The sequence below is a fragment of the Theobroma cacao genome, chromosome 5 (genome assembly GCF_053813885.1).
Source record: "Theobroma cacao isolate CCN51 chromosome 5, ASM5381388v1, whole genome shotgun sequence".
NCBI lineage: Eukaryota > Viridiplantae > Streptophyta > Magnoliopsida > Malvales > Malvaceae > Theobroma > Theobroma cacao.
The window spans coordinates 24647199-24660828 of record NC_142643.1 but is presented as its reverse complement, the minus strand read 5'-3'; the positions used below and the strand labels follow the sequence as shown (position 1 = coordinate 24660828).

The window sequence follows — 13630 nt, the reverse complement described above, 5'->3', positions numbered from 1 at the left end:
GAAAGAAAGAAAGGAGAAAGGAGAAATGAGAAGGGAGAAAGAAGGAAAGCTAAAAGGCAGGCTCGATTTTGGAGGAGTTGAAGAAAAGCTGAGAGGTTTTCCTCCTCGCACATGCCATTGTTGGAGTATAAAGAGACCTTGGTGGTTCGGGTTAGAGATCCCAAGGTAAGGAAGGTAAAAATCATCATTTTGTTTGAATGCATGCTTCTTGCACCAATTATAATGTGAAATTTTGCTTGTGGTAGCAAGAATTTTCAAGCATTCAAGAACTGGATGCATGCATGTAGGTGGATCTTGGAATGCATGGTGATTTTGAGCTAGATAAGCAATGGGTAAGTGTTTTAATCTTGAAATCACAAGTAGACAAGGGAAATGAGATGTGTATTAATTGTCTATACTTGTGGCAACAATAGTGACCAAGGATGTGAGGAAATGGTGAACTATATGTGGAATTCAAGCTAAAATCGAGAGGTAAGCATGCAATGTGACTACCTTGTGTTGTGTTGACTTTGGTTGGTTGAAAGTATGTGGATTGTATGTTAAATGATTATGCATAATGTGGATGAAAACTATGAAATTAGGTTAAGGATTTATTGATTGATATGCTGCCCATTTTCAAGTATAATTAAGTGTATTGGGTTTGAATGGTTGCTAGGGAGTGTATAGGTAAGGAAAGTGTACTGTGGTGGCGTGCCAGAGGAGGTAACAGGTGATCGGCAAGTAGAATTAGCTAGATACGCACCCAAATCGATAGTGATGTAGTGTCCCGCTATTGTGAAGTGAGTAAGGGGTGTTCGTTTTAAAATTCCCATAACTATATATCGATATACATGCTGGTTTACTTTAAATGCAATTTGTGGACAGCATGAGTTGGTAGACTGTTAGGCTTGTGAATGCCATGCTTTGAGAAAGGTTTTGTATATATGTATATATTAACTACATATGTAAAGGGTTTTGAAACCAGGAAACAAGCGTTTTACTACGATTTATGTCAAAATGTACCTTATGGTTTGTGTGATGTGCATTCATGAATAAATCACATATTCACCATGCTAATTGATATTTTAACCTCATGCAAAGGCTTTATATTATAAAGTCTTATAAAGGGGTTTTACCATGTTACCTGTTGAATATTTTGGAAGTGGTTTTGAAATGAGCTTTTGAGAACCCAACTTGATTTTTAAATGGTTTTATCAAACCGAGAGATTCGAGAGTAGGTCGAATGTCACATCGAGATAATGTGACCCTTGTGCACAAGTGAGATCTAGATAAAGAACCTTTGGATCGCGAATAGCCTGCTAGATGTGGCTGGGGCCATGGTCTGCGATGTATATACGTGGCTAGGCCACAAGTTATTATACGTGGTTGCGACCACCTGATTTCTTTGATGTCAGCCAACATCGTTGAGACTACCATGGTTGTGGGAATCCAGTGGAGGAGAACCTCCCAGATTGTTATTACGTGGAAGCGGGTCCACGAGTGATTTACTATGATTACCTACTCAAGAGTGATGTCTCTTTGGGTTTTTTTTTTTTTAACACGAATTCTTTCGTATGGTGAGAATGACAAGTTGTTCCGCAGCTCCATTGTTTATACAATGATTTTGTTTTTAAACTCTTCGAGGATGAGATGATTTACAAACTTGTGTATAAGTTTTAGTAATGTTTGATTCTACGGGAGCATGCATGATTATACTGATTCGCTTTAAGTAAAGTTGTTAAATGATTTCATTTGTAGAAATCTTTAATTGTATTAGCTTTGATACTTGATTTAAATGATTATCTTGCATTAAAATTATTGGTTTTTACATGTACGGCACAAATCTCCCTTTTGAGCAAAATTGTTTACATATACTCTTATATTTTTTATGTTCAAATATTTTGTCCTTAGCTTGTTTCCCATCTACGCCTTGCTCACAGAGCTGATGATAACTGAGTCTGTGAGACTCACCCCCTTTAACTTCCTTTTGTAGATAAGTGATCAGTTCAAGTGTATTGTCCTAGCATTATTTTGATTTGCTACGACTTAGGTAATGGCATCTCTTAGACTTCCACTCCGAGTCGCTCCGCTGCATAAGGGTCGTGTTGTGTAAAACAATTAGACTTATAAAATTTATTAGTTTATCTATAATGTATTGCTAAAACCTTAAGTTTGTCTTAAAACTTACTAGAATTAGACAATGGTTATTTGGTCGCTATGTCTTAATGACAACCTTTTATTCTATTTAAGTAATCGGCAATATTATTATAAGTCGACTGTATACGCATTAAAATATCCAAACTAAATAGCAGGAATCTCAACTAAGTCTTGTTCGGGATTTGGCAGGTTCACTCATAAGTCTCGGACGTCGGTAATGATCGGGGAGAAGGTCGTTACAGCATTTATGAGTGAACCTTGTAGCTTACAAAATTATTTGCCTTTTAGTATTTGCTACATTATTGTGAGTAATGAAACAACTCTCTTGATGGTTTATATGCTACCTAGGGACTTGTTCATATTCTTGCAAGAAAGACAGAATTTTCAACAATGCCAATTTATTACCATTAGTGAATATCATCACATCATCTGCAAATGCTAAATGGCTTATTAACATTGGGCAGCCAACATAATAACAAAGAGAAGAGAATTGAGAGAATAAGGCATTCAATCCTCGAGATAAATATTCAACTACTAAAATGAATAAAAAAGGAGAAATAAAGTCACCTTGTCACAAGTGTCTCTCTGATTTAAAATAGCCCACGGACTTTCCATTTATCAACAAAGAGAACGAACAATTCGAAATGCACTTCTGAATCATATTTATCCATTGGTTATTAAACCTAAACTGCTACATCATTATATATAAGAACTCCAAGTTAAGAGGATCATAAGCTTTCATCATGTGAACTTAAGAGCTACATTACCTCCTCTAGCTTTTTGATCGATTTTCCCAATAAACTCCTATGCCGATAAAATATTAACACTAATAGGCCTGCCACCAACAAACCTGCTTTGATTTTCAGAGATAATAGAAGGAAAGATTTTAGCAAAACGATGTTGGTCCCAAAGAAGTGTGCTAAAAGGGGGTGAATAGCACTTTGTGAATGTCACAAAACTTGACTTCTAATGTCAAGCCCAGCTTTATAATATACTTGCCATGTCATTCATGTACTTGATAGCATGTCTGCATACTTGGATGCCTCGGAGAATCGTTAAAAGTTGGTATCGTACCTAGTGGTACAATTAAGTCGATTAAAACCTCGAACTAGTTTGAATAGAGATTTTAGGATGTATTTGAGAGTTATTAAACCTTAGAATGTCTTAATATGGTGATTTGAAGTTCGAGGATTGATTTGGAGTCCAATCAGGAATTTTCATAACGTAGGGGCAAAATTGGAATGTTGAATGATATTTTAACTAAATTTAATTGATTAAAGCATAATTTGAATTTGAAAAGTGAAAAATTTTAATTTCGATATTTTTTCGAACATAGGGGCAAAACGATCATTTTAAGTGTCCATGAGGACGAAATTGGAAATTTTGGAATTTCACACCACCATGACACTTGTCAAACTCATGAATTTTACCCATTATTTTTTTAAGTGAGAGATTATATGTGGTGGGAATGAAATGCTTAATTGTTAAGTTATTAAACATGGACCAATTAAAAGGTGACAAGTGTCAAGCTTTAATATTATTTTAATTGCCTATATAAACTCACTTAAAACCCTCACATTCACACTCTTATGGCCGGCCAAGCAAGGGAACAAAGAGAAAAAGAGAAGAACAAACCCTAGGAAGGAAAAATCCAAGAGAAATTGTTGGATTTCAAGAAATCAAGCAAGGTAAGATTTTTTTTATTTTAGCTTGTGATCTACCTTTCGCATGCATTCTTTTTCATTCTCCATGGCTGAAATTCAAGTTTTCAAGAGGGAACCTTTGATAGCCAAACCTAGAGAGAGAAGTTTTGGTGATGAATTTTGCTAGATTTCATAATATCCTAGTGTTTTTAGTCATTTTGTGATGTTTGGAAGGAAAAACAAGTAAGAAAATCACATATTCTTCAACCACCCTCATTTGGCTGAATTTTTTATAGGGCATGTTGGTGATGGATTTGGTTATAATTCATGTTATTTAGCTAGGAATTAATGAATTATGATGTTGGATATCGAAACCGGTTATTGAAAAGTATAGTTCCTTTAGAAAATGGCTTGATGGAAACTGAGAAAATCATAGTAAATGGACTTGGATTTGATTCCTAATGATATATATGGATTTATGAGACTGTGTAGACATTGATTAGTATGTTAGTTCGGAATCAGAATGAATTTCGAACAATGGTGAAGTTAGTCAAAAATCAAGTTCATTGTAATGCTTTGGTGTATTAGATTATTGGAAGTGTAATGAATATATTTAGAGTTGAATCGGATGTTTTGGTCAAATCAATGGTGTATAGTTCGAATTAGGTCAAATACAAATTCTTTCCGATCACAATTGAACCTACGTAGAACACCGTCTTTGAGTGACTATCCGAATATTTCTCATTCAACTTCATCATTCATATAGAGTCTGAAATAGTTTTATAACAATTTCACAACAATGTATTGAATTACGTGTCGTGTATTATGGATAGGTGTTGAACCCCCCAATAAGGGCAAAGATATCGTGATGGAGGACCGAGAATAGGAGTACTCCTACCACTCCAAATTCCCATTATAGTGAGTAATCAAATGTTCATCTTAACTATCTAAAGTAGCTTATACTCGTTTTTATGATTTTAAAGAATAATGAACTTAAACCATAGATTTTTATGTTTTATAAGTTAAGTGTTGGTTAAACAAAATGAGATTTATAACTTGTTTTGAAATTGAATACTGGTTTTGGAAATTGAGTAAGTGGAGACGAAATACTTGTGTTATCTATATATATATATATATGGTTTGAATTGATGGCTTATGACAATGTGATGGCATGCATGGCTGGATTTGTGGTTTGTGGATTATATAAACTGTTTTTTTTTTACCTTGACAGACTGGGTAATATTATATTAGCCATGTCATGTTGTCGAAATTTTTATTGATTTGGTGGGTTATTTGATTAGCTTATTACAGTGGGCGGGTTTCGTGGACCAACCTATTAAATGGGCATGGTAAACCTCGTTGTATTTTACCTTAGTATGAGAGGCGCAGAGGGTATCTCCTAAGGTAAGTTTAGAGTTCACTTCACGCCGAACCACCACATGAGGATGAAACTCAGCCAACACCAAGGAATGACTATATTTTAAAAGTAAAAACATGTTTTATGGGTATATGTCGTTTTAACATCCTTGGCGGACTCGGTTGGATGCTCGGGCCAAGGTGTCCCCGAATATGAGTTTTGGCACAAGCCAAGTTTTTAAGAGAATCATAAGCCTTGTTGATTATTTTGATGAAATGTAATTATTTTATATGAATGGAAATGAGTTTTAAATGTTATGAATCATATTATGATGGGATGATTTAACTGTCTCCATTTACTCGGCTTTAGATGTTGTAGATGAACTTTGCTTACTTACTGAGTTTATAAAAACTAACATCTTCTTTTTAACCATTTCAGGCTCAAGATAGTCTGTAGATAGCTGATTTCGTCGAAGACCTATTTTTGGATTTACATCCTTAGAAATTGAAGGTCTACCTTCTTGTACATATTTGTTTATTTTGGGGGTTCACATGTCATTGTAGAATATTTTGTATACTTGGCTACCTGTGCCACTGTATGTATGAATTTATTTTGCTTTTACGCTACAAAAATTATTTACGCAGAGTTCTATAAATATTGTTTTATAAGAAAATAGAATATTTTATTTAATATTTTTATTTAATTTGAATAGCTATAAGTTCACTTTAAATTGATGAATTAGACAATGAAACTTATTTTTAACATGAAATGGATGCTTATTACTCGTATATCATATTTTTACAAGGGTTCGAAAATTTTAGGTAAAATGACCAAAATACCCCTGTGTAGTAGAAATTACTTTTTGATTGTTTTTTATTTAAAATTAGTCTATATTTCTTTACAACATGGTATTTAATAATTTTTGCTCACAAGGGAGAAGTAAAACTGATGCGAAAGCCTTGCGAGGTTTCGGTTGACATTTCGGGTAATGAATGTTTATTGAGACATCGTGGCAGTTGTCGTAGGCTCGAAGGGAGTACAGGGTCGTGACAATTTAATTGGTATCAGAGCTTTTGATTTTAAAGCTATTTTAAAAACTACAGTGTCAATGTGGCCCCAAGTTAGATTAGATTAAGTTGAATGCATACAATTGCATATAGAACCTAAAGTTGTCTAAATTCGTTATGTCTCTTCTTATAGATCATTATGCCTCCTCAACGTGGATGCTCACCTCTCTCTAGATTAGTCGGGAGGGGAAGAGGCCGTTCTCAACATCGTCAGTCAGATCTTATAGAGGGAGAATCGGCTGCGTCTACTTTTTGGGCAGCACCTGCTGCTGAACAGACTGAGACTCCCCCACATTCTCCACCTCCTCCACCACCTATCGGTATTCCTGGTATTCCTGCCATGCCTCATGAGGCAGTTCAGGAATTGGTAGCTTTTCTCACTACTATTATTAGCCAAGCTCAGGCTGGTCAAGCTCCTCCTACTGTTTCTCCGGCCGCTCCTTCAGTGCCACCACCTCTGATTCCACCACAAGTGCCTGATGTCTCTATTTCTAAGAAACTTAAAGAGGCTAGGCAACTCCGTTGCATTTCTTTTACGGGTGATCTGGACGCACTTGCAGCTAAGGATTGGATCATTCAAGTATCGAAGACACTTACTGATATGAAACTAGAAGATGATATGAAACTGATGGTGGCCACTAGATTGCTTGAGAAAAGGGCCCATACTTGGTGGAACTCACTGAAATCTCGTTCTACTACTCCTTTGACCTTGTCGAATTTTCTACGAGAGTTCAACGGCCAGTATTATACTTATTTTCATCAAAAGGAAAAGAATAGGGAATTCTTGAGTCTGAAACAAGGGAGTTTGACAATAGAGGAGTATAAGGCTCGTTTTAAAGAGCTAATGTCTTATGTGCTCGATCTAGTGAAGATTGAGCAGGATCAGGCTAATTACTTTGAGGAAGGGCTCCGAAATGAAATCAAAGATCGTATGACAGTAACGGGTAAGGAGCCTTATAAAGAGGTTGTGCAGATGGCTCTACGGGCTAAGAAACTTGTGATTGAGAATCAGAGAATTCGGGCTGAGTTTGCTAAGAGGAGGAATTTGAATACATCATCTAGTTAGCTACCGAAAAAGAGCAAAGATTCATCTACTTCAGGGAGCGCTACCACTAATTCAGTAGCATCTACTCGACCCCCATCTCAACAGTCGCAACAAAAGTCTCCTAGAATCAGTAAATCAGCAACGAGTGCTCTTGGGAAGAGTTTTGGGAGTTTTGACAAATGCTGAAATTGTGGAAGATTTCATACCGGGCAGTGTAGAGAGCCCGTACGGTGTTTTCAGTGTAGTCAGCAAGGTCACATGAGGAGTGCTTGTTCGCAGTTAAGATGAGCTACTGTAGTTGTTTCATCACCCCAAGTTCGCACCGATATTCAAAACAGAGATTCTTCTAGGTCACAGCCGAGACAAGGTGTAGCGATGAGGTCCGATGTGGGGAGTAATACCCTGACGCGTCCACCCTCTAGACCACAGACTCATACTCCGACAAGAGTTTTTGCTGTGACAAAGGAAGAGGCACGAGTCCGACCTAGTATAGTGACATGTACTATATTTGTATCTGACAGAAATGCTTATGTCTTAATTGATTCTGGTTCGGATAGATCTTATGTGAGCACGACATTTACATCCTTTTTTGATAAAAACCTGTCACCTTTAAAGGAGGAAATAGGAGTTCATACCCCTCTAGGAAAGCAGTTGGTTAGAAACACTTGTTATAGAGATTGTGGGATAAGTGTTGGTGAGGAAGATTTCAAAGCTGACTTAATTCCTTTAGAGATTCAGGATTTTGATTTGATATTAGGTATGGACTGGTTGACTACACATCGGGCAAAAGTGGATTGTTTTAGGAAGGAAGTTGTACTTCAAAATTCTGAGGGAGTAGAGGTTGTATTTGTAGGGGAACGTGGAGTATTACCATCCTGTGTAATCTCGGCTATCAAAGCTTTGAAACTAGTGAGGAAAGGGTATCCTGCTTATTTGGCACATGTGATTGACACCTCAAAAAGGGAACCTAAGTTAAAGGATGTCCCAATAGTAAACAAGTTCTCTGATGTGTTTTTGGATGAGTTACTGAGACTACCTCCTGATCGAGAGTTTGAGTTTACTATTGATTTACTTCCGAGTACCGCACCTATTTCCATTCCTTTGTATCGGATGGCTCCGGTGGAGTTAAAGGAGTTGAAAGTTCATCTGCAAGAATTAGTAGATAAGGGTTTTATTCACCCTAGTACTTATCCCTGAGGTGCGCCGATCTTGTTTATAAAGAAGAAGGATGGCATTCTGCGATTATGTATCGACTACCGTCAGCTAAACCGAGTGACCATCAAGAATAAATACCTTTTACCGTGAATTAATGATCTTTTTGATCAACTACAGAGTGATACGGTGTTTTCTAAGATTGATCTGAGGTCTAGGTATCATCAGTTGAAGATCAAGGAGCAGGATGTACCCAAGATTGCTTTCAGGACTCGTTATGGGCATTATGAGTTTTTGGTTATGCTTTTTGGTCTACAAATGCCCCGGCAGCTTTTATGGACCTCATGAATAAGGTGTTCCACCCGTACTTGGATAAATTCATGATAGTATTCATAGATGATATCCTGATGTATTCGAAGGATGATGATGAACATGCTACTCATTTGTGCATTGTGCTGCAAACTTAGCGCGAGAGACAACTTTATGCCAAGTTTTCTAAATGTGAGTTCTGGTTGAAGGAAGTGGTTTTCTTGGGACATGTTGTGTTTGGAGCTAGAATTTATGTCGATCCTAAGAAGATTGCAATCTTACAGTGGAAGCAACCAAAAACGGTGACAGAGATTTGAAGTTTCTTTAGATTAACCGCTTACTATAGGAGGTTCGTTCTAGGGTTCTCATTGATAGCTGCTCCTTTAACTCGTCTGACTCATAAAGGAGTCAAATTTGAGTGGGATGACATTTACGATAGTCGATTTCAAGAGTTGAAGAACCAGTTGACCTCCACTCTCGTTTTGACACTTTCTGTTAGTGGGAAATAATTTGTGGTGTACAGTGATGCCTCTAAATTAGGATTAAGGTGCGTGTTAATGCAAGATGAGAAAGTAGTAGCTTATGCTTCTCGGCAGCTGAAAAAGCGTGAGACAAATTACTCTACCCACAATTTGGAGTTGGCAACAGTAGTCTTTGCATTGAAAATCTAGAGGCATTACTTATACGGTGAGTGTTGTCAGATTTTTACTGATCACAAAAGTTTGAAATACTTGCTCACCCAGAAAGAACTCAACTTGAGACAGAGACGATGGTTAGAGTTGATTAAGGATTACGACTTAGTAATTTATTATCATCCGGAGAAGGCAAATGTTGTAGCAGATGCCTTAAGTCGTAAATCCTCATCTTCATTAGCATCACTTCGAAATTCTTATTTTCCAATACTACTTGAGATGAAATCTCTAGGGATCTAGTTGAGTAACGGTAAGGATGGAATCCTACTTGCTAGCTTTGTTATGAGACCCTCATTGTTGAACCAAATCAAGGAATTGCAGAAGTCTGATGATGAGTTGAAATGGGAAGTTCAAAAGTTACGAGATGGAGAAATTAATGAGTTCAGACTTGGTGATGATGGTATCTTAATGCTTGGGAACCAGGTTTGTGTTCCTAAAGATGATCTGCTGAGATGGGCTATTTTGGAAGACGCTCATTCTTTCGCCTATGCTTTACACCTCGAAAGCACCAAAATGTACAATACTATCAAGGAAAGTTACTGGTGGCCAGGTATGAAACGAGAGATAGCAGAGTTTGTAGCGAAATGTCTCACATGCTAGCAAATTAAGGCAAAACATTAGAAACCATCGAGTACTCTTCAACCTCTACCTATCCCTGAATGGAAGTGGGAGCACGTGACTATGGACTTTGTATTGGGTTTACCGCGGACACAGAGTGGGAAGGATGCTATTTGGGTGATTGTGGATAGATTGACTAAGTCCGCCCATTTCTTGGCTATCCATAGCACATATTCCATTGAGAAACTGGCTAAACTTTATATATATGAGATAGTGAGATTACATGGAGTCCCAGTTTCTATCGTGTCAGATCGAGACCACCGGTTCACTTCTCGATTTTGTCCGAAATTCTAAGATGCTCTCATAACTAATTTGAGGTTTAGCACTACCTTTCATCCACAGATAGATGGTCAATCTGAAAGGACCATTCAGACTTTGGAGGATATGCTACGGGCTTGTGTCATTGACTTTACGGGGAATTGGGATAGACACTTGCCGTTGGTGGAGTTCGCATATAACAACAGTTTTCAGTCTAGTATTGGGATGGCACCGTACAAGGTTCTGTATGGGAGAAAGTGTCGAACTCCACTCTGCTGGGATGAAGTGGGTGAGAGGAAATTGTTTAATGTAGAACTGATTGATCTGACTAATGACAAGATCAAGGTTATCCGAGAGCGATTAAAGACAACTCAAGACAGGCATAAAAGTTACTTTGATAGATGGAGAAAAGATTTGGAATTTGAAGTTGATGATAGAGTTTTTCTTAAGGTCTCTCCTTGGAAAGGTAATGATTTGAATACTTTGAGGTATTAAGTCTTATTTGATTATATTATTGTGATAAATTGTGGTATCTTGTTGGATAATGAAAGGTGTGATTCGATTCGCAAAGCGAGGAAAGCTTAATCCAAGATACATTGGATCCTTTGGTGTCATTAAAAGGATTGGACCAATGGCATATAGACTAGAATTAACCCCAGAGTTGGATCGGATCCATAATGTCTTCCATGTCTCAATGTTGAAGAAGTATGTACCTGATCCCTCCCATATCCTTGTGACACCTCCAATTGAGTTGCAAGAAGATTTGAAGTTCGGGGTGCAACCTGTACATATTTTAGACCGAAAGGATCGAGTGTTGAGGAATAAGAACATCCCAATGGTTAAAGTGTTGTGGAAAAATGCTCGGATGGAGGAGATGACGTAGGAAGTTGAGCACCAAATAAGAAACCAATATCCGCATCTTTTCTTCGAGTCCAGTAAGTGAAATTTTGAGGTCAAAATTTTATTTTAAGGGGCCTAGTACTGTCAAGCCCTACTCTATTACATACTTGTCAAGTCATTCATGTACTTGATAGCATATCTATATATTGGGATGCCTCGGAGAATCGTTAAAAGTCGGTATCGTACCTAGTGGTATAATTAAGTCGATTAAAACCTCAAACTAGTTTGAATAGAGATTTTAGGATGTATTTGAGAGTTAATGAACCTTAGAATGTCTTAATATGGTGATTCGGAGTTCGAGGATTAATTTGGAGTTAAATTAGGAATTTTCATAACATAGGGGCAAAATGGTCATTTTTCCACCCGAGGGTAAAGTTGGAATGTTGGATGAAATTTTTGACCAAGTTTGACTAATTGAAGCATGATTTGAATTTGAGAAATGAAAAATTTTAATTTCGATATTTTTTCGAACATAAGGGCAAAATAGTCATTTTACGTGTCCACGAGGACGTAATTGGAATGTTTGTAATTTTACACCACCATAACACTTGTCAAGCCCATGAATTTCACCTATTATTATTTTATACTTTGGATAATTAAGAGACTACATGTGGTGGTGAGAAAATGCTTAATTGTTAAGTTTTAACCATAGACCAATCACATGGTGACACATGTAAGTTTTAATATTTTTATAATTTCCTTTATAAACTCAACATAAACTCTCCCATTTCACTCTTCATGGCCGGCCAAAGCAAAGAACAAAGAGAAAAGAATAGAAACAAACCCTAGAGAGGAAAATTCAAGAGAAATTTGTTGAATTTCAAAGAACAAAACAATCAAAGGTAAGATTTTTCAATTTTAGCTTAAGATCTACCTTTCCCATGCTTTTTTTTTTCATTTTTTATGGATTACACACAAGTTTCCATGAGGGAATACTTGTTGGCCGAACATAGGGAGAGAGGTTTTGATGATGGATTTTGCTAGATTTCATGATATCTTAGTGTTTTTAGTTGTTTGATGATGTTTGGCATAAAAAACAAGCAAGAAAATCACATGCCCTTCAACAACCCTTTTTGGCCGAATTTAATAGATGACATGTTGATGATGGATTTTGTTGTATTTCATGTTATTTAGCTTGTAATTGATGATTTATGGTATCGGATATCAAAAAGTATAGTTTCTTTAGTAAACGACTTGAACAATAATGAGAAAATCATAGTAAATGGACTTGGATTTGATTTCTAATGATGTAGATGGATTTATTGGACTATGTTAACACTGATTAGCATGTTAGTTCAGAATCGGAATGAATTTTGGTTATGATGAATTAAGTCACAATCAAGCTCATTGAGGTACTTTGGTGTATTTGGAATATTGAAAGTGTAATGAATATATTTGAAGTTGAATCGGATGTTTTGGTTAATTCAACAGTATATAGTTCGAGTTAGGTCGATTACAAATTCAGTTCGATCATAATTGAACCCACGTAGAATACCGTCTTTAAGTGATTATTCGAACAATTCTCATCCAATTTCATGCATTCATATAGAGTCTGAAATAGTTTTATAACAGTTTGGCACAAATATATTGAATTACGTGTCTTGTATTATGTATAAATGGTGAGCCCTCTTATAAGGGTAAAGATATTGTACCCGAAGATCAAGATTAGGAGTACTCTAAACTCTCGTTATTGTGAGTAACCAAATGTTCACCTTAACTATCTAAAGTAGTTTATATTTGTTTCTATGATTTTAAAAAATAATGAACTTAAACTGTAGATTTTTATGTTTTATAAGTTAAGTGATGGTTAAATGAATGAGATTTATAAATTGTTTTGCAATTCAATGATGATTTTGAAAATTGAGTAAGTGGAGACTATATACTTGTGTTATCTATATATATATATATGGTTTGAATTGATGGCTTATGACAATGTGATGGCATGAATGGCTGGATTTGTGGTTTGTGGATTATATAAACTATTTTGTTTTACCTTGACAGGCTAGGTAATATCATATTAGCCATGTCATGTTGTCGAAATTTTTATTGATTTGGTGGGTTATTTGATTAGCTTACTGCAGTGGGCGGGTTTTCGTGGACCAGCCTATTAGAGGGACACGGTAAATCCCGTTATATTTTACCTTAGTACGAGAGGCGCAGAAGGTATCTCCTAAGGTAAGTTTAGAGTTCACTTCATGCCAAACCACCACATAAGGATGAAACTCAGCCAACGCCAAGGAATGACTATATTTTAAAAGTAAAAACATGTTTTATGGGCATATGTCATTTTAACATCCTTGACGGACTCAGTTGGATGCCCGGACCAAGGTGTCACCGAATACGAGATTTGGCACAAGCCAAGTTTTTAAGAAAATTATAAGCCTTATTGATTATTTTGATGAAATGTAATTGTTTTATATGAATTGAAATGAGTTTTAAATGATATAAATCAT

The 13630-nt window shown here is 36.4% G+C and overlaps 1 protein-coding gene across 1 annotated transcript; it reads left to right on the top strand.

Moving 5' to 3' along the window:
- The first annotated feature begins 7623 nt into the window (after nucleotides 1-7623).
- LOC148762500 (uncharacterized) lies at nucleotides 7624-8748 on the top strand. Its single transcript, XM_088806616.1, has 3 exons — nucleotides 7624-8005; nucleotides 8147-8388; nucleotides 8581-8748. Exons 1-3 carry the CDS (start codon nucleotides 7624-7626, stop codon nucleotides 8746-8748), a joined length of 792 nt encoding a protein of 263 aa, XP_088662742.1.
- Nucleotides 8749-13630: the final 4882 nt, after the last annotated feature.

Bases quoted from the DNA above. Each gene is read 5' to 3' on its own strand.
- LOC148762500 (XM_088806616.1), top strand. From the start codon at position 7,624: ATGAGGTCCGATGTGGGGAGTAATACCCTGACGCGTCCACCCTCTAGA. The intron at 8,006-8,146 runs GTATGGACTGGT...CGGCTATCAAAG, and splicing joins GGATTTTGATTTGATATTAG to CTTTGAAACTAGTGAGGAAA. The intron at 8,389-8,580 runs GTTCATCTGCAA...GATCAACTACAG, and splicing joins TGGAGTTAAAGGAGTTGAAA to AGTGATACGGTGTTTTCTAA.